The sequence below is a fragment of the Prunus dulcis genome, chromosome 6 (assembly GCF_902201215.1).
Source record: "Prunus dulcis chromosome 6, ALMONDv2, whole genome shotgun sequence".
In the NCBI taxonomy this organism is placed as follows: domain Eukaryota; kingdom Viridiplantae; phylum Streptophyta; class Magnoliopsida; order Rosales; family Rosaceae; genus Prunus; species Prunus dulcis.
Genome location: NC_047655.1, coordinates 6,269,003 through 6,288,785, shown reverse-complemented (window position 1 = coordinate 6,288,785; position 19,783 = coordinate 6,269,003). Strand labels below are relative to the sequence as shown.

Below are 19,783 nucleotides of genomic sequence, written 5' to 3'. Positions count from 1 at the left end.
AATATCGTGGGACCCAAAAAATTGTGAGTTTAATGCTCTTTGTGAGGGCCGGTGTATTACATGGAGAAAATACTTGCATGGAATAGAGATAACAATATTTTGTTATTTTTGATTAATAACGCTAATATGTTATGACACACATGATAATTTTCTCACGTGACATAGCGTGAATGACCAGAGAGAATTCCTTTGGTTGCAAGTTGTTCCTATTCACAGCCAAGTCACCTTTTTATATATATAAAAAAATTAATCTGAAAGTTGGATTAGTTTAAATTAACTCTTTGATGTGAACATGCAAGACTTGAGCACACCACACACGTACGTGGATGCTTGAAGACTTTGAGCTATTGCTTGACTCCTTGGCTTTGGCATTCGTCACTGCTGACCTAACCGTTGGCAACTTGGCAAAGAAACATAGAAATCTAGAAATTATATGGTGTTGCAGTTTTCAAATTCACAAAAACCTCAAAATAAAAGGAATTAATCTGTTTTCTTTCATGAAATTTACAAGAATTGGTGCTACGAAGGCCTTCACATCCCACATAAACTCCTCAGCGCACAGAAACACACACACACACATGCTTTGACAATTGGGTGTGATCAGCTTCCACGAAATTTCCCAATAATCACTGCCCACCTTCTTTCGGAAGCTCCAACTTCACCATAAGTATGAACACAGCATGAAAACTATATTTTTGGTAAATGTAGGTGGGCCACGTGGCAGCCACCTAATGGCTAAGGGTTACGACCTTTTTTCTTGGTCACCGCTAAGAGGTGTCCCTCTTTTTATTGAACTGAAGGCGGCCTTCAAGACCTAAAAGACCGGTGCTCTCTCTAGTCTCTCTAGTCTCTCTAGTAGTGCAGACAGAAAGAGAGAGGGTCAAACGGCCGTCGTTTTATGGTTGCAGATTAAATCGGTTTGGGCCCCGGGTGCCCTGGACCATAGCCCACAGAGCAACGGAGGCTAGACCCAGAGATCTTAATTGGTTTGGGCCCTTGGGGACAGCCATAAAGTCAATCAGTTATCACTTTGGGGCCCACATAATCTCATAAATAAATAAAGTGGGGTCAGGGTTCAAGATTCGGTGACCACAATTTCAAATGCTCCTCCAACTACTCATCCATCCACTCACTGCACAGTGGTTTGGGGTTGGGTCCACTGACCCAATATTGAAGTTAAGGAGTCCTATAAATGTAGGGGGTATGCCCGTACTTTTTTTGTTTGTGATTAAATAAAGAGTGTATGTCTTTAAGAAGTAACAACTAAAAGAGCAAAGCCCCACTCTGTCAATATCGTATGTCATTTGCTTGTAATCGTGATGCGTTCATTGTCGTTTATCTTACACAAGTGGAAAGACAATTGAATTTAGCTCTTACGTGTAAAACTGTTACAACGTACGCGGTTTTGCTATGTCCTTTTCAAAATTGACAGTTTTTTTTGTCTCGTAATATCAAGTCAAATCGAGTGTCATTTATGATGGAAATGATTGGTGAAGATACGACCATGTATCCACGCATGCATATGCATATTTTGACATGACATAGTATAATATTACAGGTCAATCCTTTACATGACTAGACCCACCTGGGAATTTGAGTTCTTCATTAATTACATGACACATTGCATTCATATGCTTAACCTTTCTAGCAGTTTATTCTCAGCATCTATTTTGTTCCCCATGTGAAAAATATTGGTGCATGCCTCTTCTTGGAGATTAATTAATCTTAATGATGTTCCTTTTTGGTAGGAGCAGTTTAAATCAATGAACCTTAAAAAGACACCTTATGCTTAATTAAATTTCTCTAATTTATGGTTAACTGGGGTCTAGCCCAATTTTAAAAAAAACTTTAACTTACAAAATATTATTGAATAATAAACAAAATTCAAGAACCTTTTTACCATTGATGACGCATGGCTGGCTCTTTCTTGTTGGGGGGTTGCTTAAACCAAGCCACGCGTAGAATATGTCATTGTGATGTGGGTTTGCTGCAGTTCACTTAATTTTTTAATTTATTTTTGTTGGGTCGTTCTCTCTGTTTATCTTCTTTAATATGGCTCTTATTACAAGGAAACAGAAAATCTTATTTAACATGGAACTGAAACCTGTTACCTATATATAGACATTCTTCGGCAGGCAGTGATCTGCATGTACTGTTTTGGGCAATGATGTTCTGCACAAGTGTCAGGTGCACAAATACAACAAATAAATTATTGGATTGCGCATCATTATTTGTTTATAACATTCATATTATTTATATCCAGAACTTTGTAAGACTAATAGGATATAATAATATAAGTTGTAGTAAGGGGCTTTTTAAGCTCTGAGTGGTTAATGATATTTATCTCTGTATTCGAAGTTTTAAGTTCGACTCTTCACTTTTTAATATCAAGGTATCAAAATAATAATAATATGGGTTGTACAAAGAATGAGACATTGTTTCGACATATTTCCAAGGGTCCTCACGCGTTTCTGACTACATTTTGCTTCTGCCGGCCAATATAAAATACAGAAACTGCTTCTGCTTATCTAAAAGTTTGCAGAGTGTGACAAGCTAGAGCCAAGATTATCACGATTTTTGTTGCTACGATCACATAGAACCAAATAAAAAGCAAGTCAGAATTGCAAGAGCATAAACAATCTCTTGGGAACTGAAAACACTTAAATACTACCGCGTTTTTTTTGCCTATAGGTCATTTGGGAGGTCCACACGTTTAGTTACTTTCCAATGGTTTGTCTCTTTAGGTGACACACCCAAAAAAAATAAAAAAATGTAATGATTTATACTAAGCTCAATTACCACGCGTGAGATTCATGGAGAATATTGGACAATTGTCATATTCATAATTGTCTCTAACATACATGAAGAAAAAAAAAAAAAGGCTGCATTTAGTAGTATTTAAAACTTATAATTTTTGTCCACGGGAGGTCTAATTCAGCGAAAAAATACATTGACTTACATACTAAAAGTCTTAAGTTCGAACCTTCATAACATCATTTATATGTGTATGTTAGAAATTCCTCTTCTCTCTAGTTTAAGAGAAACACTTGTATTCATTTGTGTGTATATGAGAAATCTCTCTCCTCTCTAGTTTAAGAGAAACACTTGTGTGCAACATGGATAACACTATTTTGCTATCTCCAACCAATCATAAATTTTTTTCTTCTAATTTAAACTATCACTTGTACTATAAAAAAAACTATAATTATTTATTTATTTATTTATATTTAAGGTTAACACTAGTTGAAAAATCCAGCAACTTTTAAAAACAGAGGCATGACCAAAAAGGTAAATTCGAAATGAAAGTCGTGACTTAATCTAAAATGTTAGTGACATAAACCAAAAGTAATGAGTTGAACTCAACTAATCTAAAATAACAGCAGTGAAAATTTAAGTAGAGGATCCGAATTCCTTATTAATCGTTTTAGAACAATCCAACAATTAAACCGATTTGATAGTCAAGCTTTTTCATTTATAAAATACTAACTATAGTCGTGCAGTTGACATTATATAAAATGTATATTTTTAAAATCTCAACAATATCAACTAAATACAAGAACCATCAACAATGGAAGAGCGAGTAACAATCAGTGGGGTGTTTTTTTAGGGATGATAATAATTTAGTTCTCCAATTGGTTAAGACCTTGAATCTTTTCAATTTTTTTTGGGGAGAAATTCATGTTCAAATGCCTCCCAATCTTACAATTCTATGCCTCTAAATCCTAAGGTATCTTTTCTAATTTTTTTTTGGGATAAATCATATACAACGTATATCCCATCAAATTAAGGGCCAACCAACATACATTTTTATTAAGAATAATTTCACTTCTAATTAATAAGATATGAGATTGTTTGATAAGAGATTGTCAAGCGCTGCCGAATACTCTCTCTATAGTTGCTTGATATGACAAAATTACCCCTTACACTTCTACTGTAGAAGCCTTGGTCCCGAAGCAACACAATATCACCAAAGCTCTTTATAAAAAAAGATATTTCCTCTGCATTTTTCTCTGCTTCACTACCACAACCCATCCGAATCTCTCAAAAGCACACTCACTTTCTTTCTTTCTCTTCTCAGTTTCCCCAGAGAAAGAGAGTTCAGCTGCATCCTCCTCTGTTTTCCCCTGTTTCTCAGTCTCCCAATCTCCCTCTCTCCTCTGTTTCTCAGTCTCTGCTTTCCTCTGTTCCAAGCTCATACTCTATTTACCCCTCATATCCTTCGTGCCCGATTCGAAGAAGATGGAAACCCCAGGTTCAAAATCTAAGCTCAACCCAAGTCAAAGCTTACCTCCCAAAAGGGGACAGATAAAGATCAGGATAATCAAGGGACTGGTCAAGTCTCTGTCTTCCTTGGTTGGTGGCGGAGGTCGTAGGCCGAGAGAAGATGGAGGATTCCTGAGCTCCAATTCACATACCCCAGCTCAAACCCCAAGTGGGTTTTGCTCAGGAGCTCAATCCGATGGCTCTGGACCCCTCAGCTAGCTGAATTGAGGTTCTTCTTAGAAACCCCTCTGATGTTAATTATAGCCTTACACATAACCTTTGTTCATTTTTTAATTTATTTGGTCTTCGAGTTTTTGGGATGTGAGGTGCTGGTCGAGGAGTCTGGGTTTCAAGATTGAAATTTGGGGAACTGGGTAGCTTTGTTGGTGTTCCTATACCTTTGCAGAAGTGATGTAGGCCATTGGAGGGTTTTGTTTTACTGTTGCAGAAATGTAAAATTTGGTTTTTTTTTTTTTTTTTTTCGTTCGTATATAAATTAATTTCTTGTATTTATGTGTGAGATTTGTGTTGATTTCGTACGTTTGGAGTTGGATCCGAGCATTAATTTCATGTTGGTTTCAGAACGAGGCACGGTAGCTTTCCTTTTTAACAGTGAAACTCAAAACCAATAATTTACTTGTTATTTGGTATGTTTGGACTTGGATCTGAGCATTCATTTGATATTGATTTCTGGATGGTAACTTTCCTTTTACAGTCAAAACCAATCATTTACTGCTTATTGCTCTCTCTTTCTCTCTCTCTCTCTCTCTCTCTCTCTCTCTCTCTCTGAGTGCTGAATCTGAAAGACATCTTTGGTAACTTTTTTGGGTACAAAGCAGCTGTTGGCAACTTACCTTGATAGCTCTTTGCCCAGATCTATCTCTCTCTCTCTCTCTCTCTCTCTCTCTCTCCCCACAACAACACCCCCCCCAAAGAGTGAAGAAAAACTGCAGCTTTGGTAACTTTTTTTTGGGTACAAAGCAGCCTTGATGTTTGTTTCAGTAAAAGAGGCCTTGTAACTTTCTTTTAACAGTCAAAACCAATCATATGCTTGTTATTGTTCCCTTTCTCTCTCTCCAAGACTAAAAAAGAGTGAGGAAAAGAAGCAGCTTTGGTAGAAACTAGAAAACAAGCATATTTTGCCAACTTGACTGCAGTTTGCCGAAATCACTGGTGGATGATGGTAAATGCTCTTTCTGTTTAAAGCCAAACAGTCTTGTGCAGTTGACTAGTCGGTGCTTGGAAGTTGGTACTTGATCTGTTAAATTAAACTGGATTTGGATGTTGTTGTCCTTTATTTCTGTTATTGCGCGTTTTAAGATAAGCTAAGTTGAGGGATGAGATTGTTTGATGTGGGCTTGAAAAAAGGGGATTGGTTGAATTGAAATGAAGGAAAGGATGACACTTCGTAATACGTTGAACTGAATCTCAAAGAAATTTTTTTTTTTTGGTCAAATCGAGTTTCATTAAATAGAAGGTGAAAACAAAATTATATCAAAATGAACTTAAATAATTGAATTCACAATAAATGTAACAGATATAGAGTTCACTACAATAATAAAACTTTAATGAAAAAAAATGGCCAGCAAACATCATTTGTAGCCCAAACTTTTGGTTTTATTGGATAAGATAGTTTCAAAATATTATATTAAAAGATTGTCTTTTTTGGGCAAAGACTGCCACCAAACAAATTCTATTAAATTTGTTATTAGTTTGTTAAACTATGATTCTTTTTTGTTTCTTTGCGATGTAAACTGACAGAGTAGGGAACATATTGACCATACGTTTATGTACCATTTGGGTTTCTCCTCCTCTTTTCACACTCCACATTGCCATCCAAATTCCAAAATGGTGGCCTTTGAGCCAATTGTTATGACCATTATACCTAATTACATTATTTAATCAACTAATTTCATGCTGCCTGCAAAATTGAGTTCATTAATTCAACTTCTGTCTGAAATGAAAGCAATATGAAATCAAAAGGAGAAGTAACCGATCCTTTTGTTTTGATCATAATAATAGATATAATGATCGTCTGATAATTAAATTTAATACATATATCGTATTATCATAATGAGTTGAACGGACAGCAGCTCCAAATTTAATAATGAGTTGAATGGACAGCAGCTCCAGCTAGATATAGCAACAAACAAGTCTTCTTCCTCCTCCTCCTCAAAAATGATGTACCTTACTTGATCCGTCTTTTTCCCTTCTTAGAATCTTTGGTTTGGTTCAATCATTACAAACAATGGGTTTTTGCCACGTGTTGGGCTACACTGCAAGCCTATAGCTATAGGTGTATAATTAGGAATTTAGGATCGATTTTTCTAGATGCATCTTCTCCTTGGCCTAAGAAAATTAAGTTCCTTACCCACCAAGCAAAAGTAAGACTGATTTGAAGAAATGCTCTATTAATACGACTAATTTGATTTGAATTTGATTAGGGGAAATTAATGGGATTTTGTTATATCATCAACGACGTCTCTATTTTGGTGTTTACTTTCTAAAGAAAAGCAAACTATGATGCAGTGCTGAGAAAAGAAGATTAAAAAAAGATGGCCAACAAACACCAATAAATTCTATTGAATTCGTTATTTAGTCAGTGGTTTTTCGACTGTGACTTTTTTTATTCTTTTTTGTGTGACATAAATTGATAAAGTAGGGAACACTTTGGCCGTACGTCTATGGACCTTTAGGGCTGCTCCTCCTCTGTTCACACACTCACCATTATACCTAATCACAATATTAAACAATTTCTATAATACGAACAAACACATCTATAATTTCTCCCCTAGATAAGAAATGTCACATGTTGTTCTAGAACCTCAAACACAAAAAACTTTACTAATTGTGTTTACGTGAATCTTCAAACTCTCCTATCTTTGTCCCTTTCATTATCCTTTTTCGAGGAAAATTAGGGAATGATTGACTTGTGAGTCCTCTCTCTCTCTCTCTCTCTCTCTCTCTCATATGCAACGATATACACATGGATATGGAGATGAGTGTATAATATGCGAGAAGGCATCATATTATGCTGGCTTGACATCAGTAACTTTAAGGGGTGTGACATTTCGATCTCAAGTTGTGTTTAAAACTCGAATTATCACTATCTCAGATGGACGATTCAAAATTTTATTGGACAATGATGGGAAAAATTACAAAAGTTAAAGAAACAAATGTAAAGAAAATCCAGCCACAACACAACTGAATATTTAAATCGTAAAACATAACGTAACAGAGAGAAAACTAAACAATCATTGGAAAATAAAAATCACAAACACAGTTGAAAATGTTATCTTGGAAAACAAGATATGGGATCAGATGAGTGAATGAGGACGAGCTTACAACTCCAGTCTCAGTGTCAGTGTCAGTGGTGTCTATACCCCTCACTTCCCCCTCATTATTGAATTGCCAGGATGCATATCTTTGCAATATATAGATTTATAGTGAAACAACTCACCTGAAATGATAATTTTTGTAGGAGAGACGTTAGAGAAAAAGTAATGTGCAAGAACGAAAATTCTACAAGATAATGCTGTGCATAACAATAACAACATCCTTAACCAAAAATACTGTCTCAAAGTAACCCTCACTCATCCAACAAAGTCAAAGAAAATATTTCCAGTACATAAACAATAGCAACAGCATTTAGATTTATCACCCATCAAACAATGTTTCTAGTACATAAAACCTGTCTGCAATTTTATATGAGAAACTTCATGCAAATATAAAATCTGTCCACTGTGCTCTTGCATCAGTGGACAGAGGTTTGTAAGGGATCTTTGGTTGAAACAGAGGTTCTCCTATCGTCCCATACAAAATAAAATAGAAATTCCGTGAAACAGAATTAATACCAGAAATTCCGGATGCAAGTGAGAAGGCATTTTCACCTCCTGCCATACCCACGACCACTGTAATACCTTTATGGTCGTCAAAGATGCACCAGTTCATTGACCACAGATGCAAATTAATTTCACAGTGATTCTTTTATCAACGGCAACAAAGTAAGATCCACTTCATCTTAAGACAGTAATTGAACTATCAACTCCGTTGTTGATGCATCTGCAGATAAACCCTTCTCCACCATTTGTTGAATAAATACCATCGCCCTTGATGTCTCTTTGTTACTGATAAGCCCTCTGATAATTGTGTTATATGTGCAACCATTTGGAGAACAGCCTTTCCCTTCCATTTCAACCAGCAACTTTTCCGCTTCACTTGTTAGGCCCCCGATACAGAGTCCATTAATCATTATAGTGTATGTCCTCACATCAGGTTGAAGTCCTTTTGATGATAAACCACAAAAGAGATCCCTTGCAGATTCAATTTTTCCAGCTATGCACAAACCTTCAATAAGAATACTGTAAATCACAATATCAATATCCAACTTCTTCGCTTCCATCTCTCCAAACAATTGCATTGCCCTAGAAAGTTGTCGGTTTTTACACAGGCCATCCAGTAAAATAGAATAAGTTTGAGCATCAGGAAGTTGGCCACAAGCTTGCATCTTAGAGAACAACTTTTGTGCGTCCTGTATTCTGCCCGTTTTGCAAAAGCCGTCCAGAAGAGTGCTATAAGTAACGGTACTTGGAACCAGTCCCTTATGAGACATATCCAGAAAAAGCATCATGGCCTCATCAATCTTTTTATTCTTACAATATCCATTTATCAATGTGTTGTAACTAACAACATTAACCACCAAGCCCTTGCTAAGCATTAGTTCGAAAACTTCTTGTGCCTTGCCCATTTCTCCTCGCAAACAGTAACCATCCATGAGTGTAGTGTATGTAACCGTATCAGGATCAATATCTCTCTTAATCATCATTTCAACCACGCCTTCTGCTTCCACGACCATCCCCTCCTTACAAAGTGTGTCTACCAAGACGTTGAACGTTAACACATTTGGAAAGATATTTTTACTCACCATTTCATTCAACAACCTTGCAGCTTCTTTCCACTCGCCTAATTTGCAAACTCCATTCATCAAAGAGTTATAGGTAATGACATCTGGGGCAATACCCTTGCACATCATTTCTGAGAAGAGGTTTAATGCATCATCAACTAGTGTATCCTTACAAAGACTGTCGATGATTGTGTTATAGACAACTAGGCCAGGCTTGCAAGCTCCTTCCTCCATCTTCCTAAGCAACTGAATAGCGGCACTATTGTTACCTTTCATGCAAAAGCCCTTTACTAGTGTGCCATAAGTAACCACATTAGGCTGACAATTACCTCCCCTCATCATCTTGTGGAGAAGGGTTGCCGCCTCCGCCACTCTATTCTCAAGAAGAAAGCCGTTGATTAGAGTGGTGAAGGTAAAGACATCTGGTTCAAGACCAAGTTTGAAGAAATTTCCCAATACAGATAAACTAAACCCCATTTGGTTTAGATGACAATAACAATTTATGAGAATGTTTAGAGTATAAACATTAGGTCCAATTCCCGACACACCCATTTGGTTATACAAGGAGATGACGGCCGAATAATGTTTCAATTTCGCAACTTGACCCAATATTTGAGTGAAACGAACAACTGAAGGCGGAGGACGCATTTGAAGCATTCTATCAAACACATTGAAAGCATCCTCAACAGTTGTGATTTTCGATGAGTTTCTCACTGGCTGCTCTAGTTGGGTTCTTGTAGATTTGATTGGTTTAGAAGGTTGAGAGTGAAGGAAAGCAAAGTAATCGTTGGCGAAAACAACAACAACAGTGGAGTTAGAGTGAAGACAAGGCATACCTCTCCATCTCCTGCTGCTGCAATAAGAAGAAGAAGAAGCAGCTATATTCCGCATTTCAATAACAAACACGCTTTTTGAGTTTTCTACCTGCTTATTAGGAAAGAAAGGGCAAAAAAAATTGCAAAAGTCAATTTTGCTCCCTTAGTTTATCACTTCTTCACTTTTCATCCATATAGTTTCAGTTTTGTCAATTGTAGCTATTCAATGACAAGTCACCAATTTTGTCAATTTCTTTCACGACGTCATGGGTATTTTCGTCCATTTCTAGTTTTTAAAAAAATTAGAAACTTAAAATTAATTTTTTTAATTGCAAACAAGAAACATACAATTGATTTGTTATTGAATGAAATTCCCAAGTATGGTGTACATCGGCTCGAAACCAATGAATTTTTATCAATCCAATTTTTTTATTGAATTTGAGATTTTACAGTCCAATCCAATGTGTTCGGATGTCAAGATCCAATCCAATCCAATCCGATAGAAAATAGATAATCGCATAGAATTTAATCTGATAGAAAATACCATTAAGTATGTTCTAAATAGACATAAATTAATTTTAGAAAGCTACACTACACCATGAAGTTCGACATTTAGAGTTCAAGTTACATCCATTCCTTAAAAATAGAAACACTAAAGTCAACACAAAAACTTAGAAATCAAGAATTTTTATGCTATATTAATATATTTTTTTCGAAAGAATATCAACAAAATTGTGTTAGTGCCTTGGTGTAAGTGAAACGTGAAAGGTGGTTTAGGTTTGAACACTAGGAAAGGCAAATATTTGCATCTATTTTTAAAAGGTTGAATCGGTTTGGTTTGAATTGGATTTCAAACTCTGAATCCGCTATCATTTTTTGGATCCAATCCAATCCACCAATATTATCGAAACCAATAAAATTGGATTGCATTGGATTAGATTAATTGATTTTGACGGATTGGTTTGTATCTTGTACAACCCTATTCCTAAGTGACCAAAGTAGCAAATAACAATAAAAGCATTCTCAATCTAGCTCCAAATTCATTAATCAACAAAACCTAATATTAAAATCTCGCTCAAGTATATCATCTAAGAGTTTTCCTTCAATTGATGAAAATACCCTCACATCATAAAAGAAATTAAAGGAATTCGTGAGTTATCCTTAAAACTACAAAGGGATAATTGACCAAATTGAAACTACAAAGATGAAAAGTGAAAAAAAAAAAGAAAAAGTAAACTACAATTACCAAAAATGACTTTTAGCCCAAAAAAAACCTTGAAAAATGTATATTTAAAAAAAAAACATTTAGAGAGGTCAATTGTTGAAAAAAGCCCTCAACTTGCTACTACCCTACAAAAAAACACTTAGAGTGATCAATTGTTGAAAAAAGCCCTCAACTAGTTACTTATCATTATCTAATTTGTTTTTAGTGTGTTTTCACTCTTTTCATTTAAAACTATAGAATGATATTTTTTTTAATAAAGTATTTGACTTAAAGGGTTTATTAAAAATATAAAATGAGTGCTTATTTTCCCACTCCTCTTTTGTCTACTTGCACTCATTTATATTTTTTTAATACGTTTTACTATAACATACAGTTTCAAACAAGAGAGTGTAAGTGGACAAAAGATGAGTGGGAACATAAAATTTCTAACAAATAGAGTGTAAGTGAACAAAAGAGGAGTGAGAAAATCAGCTCCCTATAAAACACTATTAACATTTGCTGAAAAAAATAACTTGAGTAATATCAGGAGCAAATTTGTTTTTTATTTTTTTTATTTTTATATTAGGTAGGAAGGGGAGGGGGATTATATATAGTAGGAGTTCCTCCATCATGCTCGGTAAAGGCTCTGAACCTGAATGCACTTATGGAGGAAGAAGAAAAGAAGAGGAGAATTTGACCCACTTTTCCATTATAGTGCCACCACATGTGATAAAGAACTTCAATCCAAATAAAAATGCAAACAGAGGGCCCAATTTTATGGTTTGCCTTGAGCACCTTGGCTAGGGCAGGGCTGAATATTGCCCAAGTGCACTACTAAATTGAAGAATCATTTACACCATTTGAATAAATAAATAAAATTGTGGAGACCAAAGGCAGTGATGTGCTACTCGAAGGGCTATAATGGGCTGTAGCCCATGAAGGTTTTGGGGATTTAAAAAAAAATCAACATATATATTTAACATGTTTTTTTTATAAAAAAATAAAATAAGCTATAGTATATTATATGAACAAACAAAAGTACAAAGCAACTATGGTAAATTTTCTCCAGTGACCAAACACAACAACATGTTGAATTGATTTCGAGAGAATCACGCACAGCCCAAACAATGACTAAATCCTCGATCCAGCAACCAGAAGCACATATACTCAGACCTACAATACAAATCGGTCGCACAATGGTAGAATTGGCAAATCTGTATCGATAGCCAAAAGCTAAAAAGAAATTAAAATCCTCAATAGAAAACAACTTACAGCAAATTCTAAAGAGTTTTTGAAAATTATTAGTCTAAAAAAAAAAACTAAGAAACAAGACCACTGCTCCACATCTTACGGGCAACTCGAAAAAAAATTATAGAGCCATACCGGCTAAACCCATAGTCCCACACTAACTAAACCTGATCCCAATGCAACCAGACATATTATTCCCCTCTTTAGAGCTACAAACAATGTCTAGCAGTGACATTGTTTCACGGCGATTGCTTCCACATCACAAAATAAACCAACAATCTTGAAGTAAAAGGGAAAGAATGACAAAAGAAGGGACGAAATGAGAGGGAAGGAGGTTGCCAACCCCCAAAGGAGGAGGCGGCTAAGACTTTTTTCCTTTTTCTTTGAAAACTATTTTTTTGAAATTTTTTTAAAAACTTGTTTGTATATATCACAGTATGCACTAACCTAATAAAGTCTAAAAAAATCTAAGTTTTTATTAATTTAGTTGCAAGCTTTAATAAACATACACAATAAACTACGTACACTTTCAATTATGTTGTTGAACATATTTTCATTTTGATAATATGTGTTTTTTGGTTGCATTTAATATGTATTTGTTTTGTGTTAAAGCTTACTGGAAATTAACATTTTTCCCTACACTCAAGATCTTAAGTTCGATAACCCCAACATCCAATATAACTTATATAAAAAGAAAAAAAAAGAAGGAAATTAGTCAATGAAACTATGAACTAGCGTGTTATATATATAATGACAAGCAGTAATCTAAATTACAAGGTGGATGAGGGTTTCACACACACACACACACACACACACACACACACGCACTACCAAGGTGTAGGCCTCATCATTTGGGCCGCGGGCTCATGGGCCGATGGGGGCCCGCCTGGCCCATCGAAAAAAAGGCCGACCCGACTTGTTATGGGCTTTGAGATGGCCCGACCCTTCTTGGGCCGGGCTAGGCTTGGGCTTGGGTGTTTGAAGCTCGGGTCGGCCCATAGGCCAGGCCCGATTAAGCCCAATAAAGCCCGGCCCAGCCCGACCCCTTAGGCCCGCATACATATATAATTATGTATAAATAAGAGTTTAAATTTATGATTATATCACTTAAATCACATATATAATTTGTTTCATTTCATTTACTTTTATTTACTTATTACTAGTTTATAATTGGATGATTAGCACATTAATTTGTGTCAATTATTAATTCAACAAGTATATATATATATATAAATAAGATGAACAACATATCACATCACCAAATATAATCATATCACGAAACATAATCGTACCACCAAATATAATCATGCTTTTCTTGAACACATCACCAAATATTTGCATATTTATTCATACCATCCTTTAAAAAAATATTTTTTTGATACTTATTATAAATTATTTCTTAAAACGTATTACGATCTAATTACGTAATAACATCAAAAATAATACTTGGTTTTATTATTTTTGTGGAAAATCTTATAAATTGTATGACTTTATTGGGTGTTTTATGAATTTGGTTTGATGTGAAAATATTGAAATTAAGTGAGTTTAATCTCAAATTTGGACTAAAATGCCCTTATGATTAAGTTTATGATTTTTTTTAATGAAGTAGGGCCCTTTTAGGCTTGGCCCGTTGGGCTTAGCCCGGTCCGGTCTGATAGGCTTTCTCAAGCCCGGCTTATGGGTAAGGCTTGGGCTTTCAATTTTCTAAAAAAACCCAGCCCGGCCGGGCCCGATATTTTCTCTCTACTCTTTAAAGCCCGAAACCCTTGATATGCAAGTCAATACCCTTTTTAACTGGGCTAGACCTCATTGGCAAACTAACGTGTTTATACGATTTAATGTATGCTTTTATTTCTAGAAAGACTATAAAAATAGGAAATACCAATAAAAGTTATTAAAATTTAAACTAATAACTTTAGCTAGCCCACACCCATTGAATTTTTTTTTGTTATGCCTTTTCTGGTGACCATTTTGGATCGGAGGCAAGTAACTCCTTACCCTAGCCCTACAGTGGCTCAACCCTACCTATGTGGAATGTCCTATAAGACTCACAGTAATTTAAATTTACCAATCACCCAAGGAAAAGTAAGATAGTGTTTCTCAAAATATGAAATATTGGTACAATTTTCATTGAATGTTTGATATACATCCAAGGATTATACAAGTTTTTCTTAAGATAAAGAAAGAATTCAACATTAAAAAAAGGCTGATAAAGAAAGAAGCTCAAGAGTTGTACGGAAGTTGTAGATCCAGCGCTTAATTTATGAGAAGACTTTGGATCCAATATTAAAGTTAGGGATTTTTGTAGAAAAGTTTTCAATTTATCACCTTAAAGAAAAATTTAAGAGAAATATCATCTTAATTTTTCAAAATTCATGATTTATCATCTGACACCAGCCATTTAAGTCTTTCCATTTTCAAAAAATAAAAAAAGAGAAAAAAGATACCTCTCTCCCTTTCTCCTCCAACCCAACCCACCCGCCCCAAAAACACATCGCACAATCCCCCCTCCCCCTCTTCTCTCTCTTTCTCTCTGTCCCTCTATTTGAGCATGTATAATTTATTTTTATGGTGTTCATTGGGTATGGAACTGGAAAAAATTTCAATATACAAATGGAAAAATACCAAAATAAAAAATAAGAAGAAAAAGGTAGACTCGGGTCAGGTAGGGGAAGGTGAGAATTTATTTCAATTTTAATTGTGTAAAAGATATAAAAAAATAATAATAATGGTTTTCCCATTTTTAAAATAACCTTAAAATGGAAAGATTAAAATACCCTAAAAATGGATGGAAAATTGGATGATGTTAAAGTCAGACGACAAATCATGAATTTTGAAAAATTAAGGTGACATTTCTCTTTTAAAAAAAATTTAAGGTAACAAATTGAAACTGAGGTATAAGTTAAGGTGAGATTTCTACAAAAATCCCTTAAAGTTTTCACTTCACCGAATAAAAGAGTTTTTTATTATATTTTTTTAGCAAACGAAAAGAGTTCAAACTCTACCTATATATGTTATGTAAGACGAGAGTTGGTCAATCTAATATCAAGTAAATGGCAGTTCCAACTATGAAGTGTTGAAGAAAAAGTGCACGATGAAGGAAAAAATCAATAGTTGAGATATCAGAGGTGCATGAAGACGCAAATGATCAATAGTTGAGAGTTAAAAGGCTGACGCTCCTCTTGTGGTTTTGTTTCTGGTGGTTACCACCAAGAAATTATATTCAATTCGTTATTTAGTCAATAATTTTTCGAACTGTAATTCTTTTTTGTTTCTTTGCAACATAAATTGATAGAATGGGGAATACATCGGCCCTACGTTTATGTATCATTTGGGTTTCTCCTTCTCTTTTGACACTCCACATTGCCATCCAAATTCCAAAAGGGTGGCCTTTCAGCCAATTGTTACGACCATTATACCTAATTACATTATTTAATCAACTTTCCTGCTGCCTGCAAAATTGAGTTCATTAATTCAACTTCTGTCCGAAATGAAAGCAATATGAAATCAAAAGGAGAACTACCCGATCCTTTTGTTTCGATCATAATCATATCGTATGATCATAATCACATAATCACATTATCACATATATGAGATAGACATGTGTTAATTGAATGTGAAGAGATAATGTGGTCCTCCTACTACTTGGACTCAATGCAATCAAATTTAATAATGAGTTGAATGGACAGCAGTTCCAGCTAGATATAGCAACAAACAAGTCTTCTTCCTCGAATTATCACCATCTCAGATGGACGATTCAAAATTTTATAAAACAATGATGGGAAAAATTATCTGAGATGAACGATCCAAAACAACTATCACAGTCATTCAGAACCATGTGGATCTCATCTGTTCTTTCACCTGAAATAGACAACCTTTACTTCTGGTTGGGGAGCAAATGGGCTCCTATTAATTGGATATTGGAGAGTATGTACATATTAAAGAGCAGCCTTTTCATGTGAAAGTAACAACGCATGCGCCAATTTAAGGCAACAGACTTCAGTGATAACTTAAGCAAGTAGATTGCTAATCCAAATACATTTCGAACAGCCAACATAACAATAACAACATCCTTAACAAAAAATGCTGTAATACCTTTATGGTCATCAAAGATGCACCAGTTCATTGTCCACAGATGCAGATTAATTTCACAGTGATTCTTTTATCAACGGCAACAAAGCAGGATCCACTTCATCTTTCGACAGTAATTGAACTATCAACTCCGTTGTTGATGCATCTGCAGATAAACCCTTCTCCACCATTTGTTGAATAAGTACCATCGCCCTTGATGTCTCTTTGTTACTGATAAGCCCTCTGATAATTGTGTTATATGTACAACCATTTGGAGAACAGCCTTTCCCTTCCATTTCAACCAGCAACTTTTCCGCTTCACTTGTTAGGCCCCCGATACAGAGTCCATTAATCATTATAGTGTATGTCCTCACATCAGGTTGAAGTCCTTTTGATGATAAACCACAAAAGAGATCCCTTGCAGATTCAATTTTTCCAGCTATGCACAAACCTTCAATAAGAATACTGTAAATCACAATATCAATATCCAACTTCTTCGCTTTCATGTCTCCAAACAATTGCATTGCCCGAGAAAGTTGTCGGTTTTTACACAGGCCATCCAGTAAAATAGAATAAGTTTGAGCATCAGGAAGTTGGCCACAAGCTTGCATCTTAGAGAACAACTTTTGTGCGTCCTGTATTCTGCCCGTTTTGCAAAAGCCGTCCAGAAGAGTGCTATAAGTAACGGTACTTGGAACCAGTCCCTTATGAGACATATCCAGAAAAAGCATCATGGCCTCATCAATCTTTTTATTCTTACAATATCCATTTATCAATGTGTTGTAACTAACAACATTAACCACTGAGCCCTTGCTAAGCATTAGTTCGAAAACTTTTTGTGCCTTGCCCATTTCTCCTCGCAAACAGTAACCATCCATGAGTGTAGTGTATGTAACCGTATCAGGATCAATATCTCTCTTAATCATCATTTCAACCACGCCTTCTGCTTCCACGATCATCCCCTCCTTACAAAGTGTGTCTACCAAGACGTTGAACGTGAACACATTTGGAAAAATATTTTTACTCACCATTTCATTCAACAACCTTGTAGCTTCTTTCCACTCGCCTAATTTGCAAACTCCATTCATCAAAGAGTTATAGGTAATGACATCTGGGGCAATACCCTTGCACATCATTTCTGAGAAGAGGTTTAATGCATCATCAACTAGTGTATCCTTACAAAGACTGTCGATGATTGTGCTATAGACAACTAGGTCAGGCTTGCAAGCTCCTTCCTCCATCTTCCTAAGCAATTAAATAGCTGCACTGTTGTTACCTTTCATGCAAAAGCCCTTAACTAGTGTGCCATAAGTAACCACATTAGGCTGACAATTACCTCCCGCAATCATTTTGTTGAAAATTCCTGAAGCCTCCACCACTCTATTCTCGCTAAGAAAGCCGTTGATTAGAGTGTTGAAGGTAAAGACATCTGGTTCAAGACAAACTTTGAAGAATTTTCCCAAGACAGATAAACTAAACCCCATTTGGTTTAGATGACAATAACAATTAATGAGAATGGTTAGAGTGCACACAATAGGTCCAATTCCGGACGCACCCATTTGGTTATACAACCAGATGACTGCCGAATAATGTTTCAATTTCGCAACTTGACCCAATATTTGATTGAAACGAACAACTGAAGGCGGAGGACGCATTTGAAGCATTCTATCAAACACATTGAAAGCATCCTCAACAGTTGTGATTTTGGGTGAGTTTCTCACTGGCTGCTCTAGTTGGGTTCTTGTAGATTTGATTGGTTTAGAAGGTTGAGAGTGAAGGAAAGCAAAGTAATCGCTGGCGAAAACAACAACAGTGGAGTTAGAGTGAAGACAAGGCATACCTCTCCATCTCCTGCTGGTGCAATAAGAAGAAGAAAGCAGCTATATTCCGCATCACCATCTTCAGCATCTCTCGAATAATAGCACTGAGTAAGAAAATATGCAAACCTAGCCTTCATTCGAACGCGCTTTTTGAGATTTCTACTTGTTGGAGTGTGCACGGCCTCAGTTCCTCTTCTACTAGAGTAAATTAGGAAAGAGAGAAAAAAAAAAAAAAAGAAAAAAAAAAAAGAAAAAAAAAAGAAGAAGGCAAAAGTCAATTTTGATCCCTTTATCACTTCTTCACTTTTCATCAATGTAGTTTGAGTTTCGTCCATTGTGACCTGTAGTTTCATTCAACGACAAGTCACGAATTTTGTTAATTTCTTTCACGACTTCATGGATATTTTCTTCCATTTCTAGTTAAAAAAATATTAGAAACTTAAAAGTAAAATTTTTAATTGCAAAAAAGAAACATGCAATTGATTTGTTATTGAAATGAAATTCCGAAGTACGGGTGTACATCGGTTCGAAACCAATGAATTTTTATCAATTCAATCCAATTCAATTTTTCATGGCCTCATCAATCTTTTAATGCTTACAATATCCATTTGTTAATTAGGTTTTTCCCAAGTGAGAGGAAGAGAATTAGGTTTTTCCCAATTAGGGCGTTTATCCTCATCTCCAAATATGGAGAACTAAAATTGTTAACAATGGTGAACCAAAATAGGGAAAGAGAGAGAAACGAAAGAAATTGTAGATACTATTGAGAGGTATTGATATCACATGCCCAATCAACATCACTAGAGGCAAGCAATTGTAAAGAACGTGTTATATGTGTAATCCAAACTTGTAAGTTACTCTTCGTTTGGAAGAAGGAATTGAAAATTACATAGAATTCTAAAATGACGGAATTTAGATTTTTATAATTTCAATTTTTAGCAATTGAATATTTCAGTGTTTAGATTTATGTATGTCGAATTTTGTAAAGTGGTTATATTTCTAAGTATAGACTCATAGACCTTAACGTGCTTACAAAAGGTTACTTTTTCCCAACCCCATGTCTTTGAATTTGGAGTTCCAAAAAAGCCTTTTTTCTTCCATCAAAGTCATCCCATTATAATTTTGACTTGTATACAATATAGTATTTTAATACGACAAGCACAATTCAAGAAAAAAAAGTTCACATGTTGGTTTAGAACCCGAAACACGAAAAAAAAAAAATTACTCTTTTATTACCAAGAAAAAGACTTGGTTAATTTTTTTATTTTGTTTTATAATTGTATAAAAGATAATATTTTATTTGATAAAAATAAATCATATTATCACAATGAATTTAGAATCTACGTAGTTTTGTTTACATAACTTTTTGTTAGCATTGATAATATCTTTATGCAATACAAATAAGTTTGCAACTGAATTAGCCAACTCCAAAAATTCTATAGTGAGAGCCATATTCTAT

General features: G+C 35.2%; 1 protein-coding gene and 1 pseudogene across 1 annotated transcript; both read right to left on the bottom strand.

Annotated features, from left to right (window-relative positions):
* Window positions 1-7,504: 7,504 nt before the first annotated feature.
* Window positions 7,505-10,057, bottom strand: LOC117630166 (putative pentatricopeptide repeat-containing protein At1g12700, mitochondrial). Its single transcript, XM_034362912.1, has 2 exons — window positions 8,118-10,057; window positions 7,505-7,723 (listed from the first exon to the last, which is right to left on the bottom strand). Exon 1 carries the CDS (start codon window positions 10,055-10,057, stop codon window positions 8,285-8,287), a length of 1,773 nt encoding a protein of 590 aa, XP_034218803.1. The 3' UTR covers window positions 7,505-7,723; window positions 8,118-8,284.
* A 6,132-nt stretch (window positions 10,058-16,189) lies between these two features.
* LOC117630105 lies at window positions 16,190-18,518 on the bottom strand (annotated as a pseudogene).
* Window positions 18,519-19,783: the final 1,265 nt, after the last annotated feature.

Bases quoted from the DNA above. Each gene is read 5' to 3' on its own strand.
- LOC117630166 (XM_034362912.1), bottom strand. From the start codon at position 10,057: ATGCGGAATATAGCTGCTTCTTCTTCTTCTTATTGCAGCAGCAGGAGA.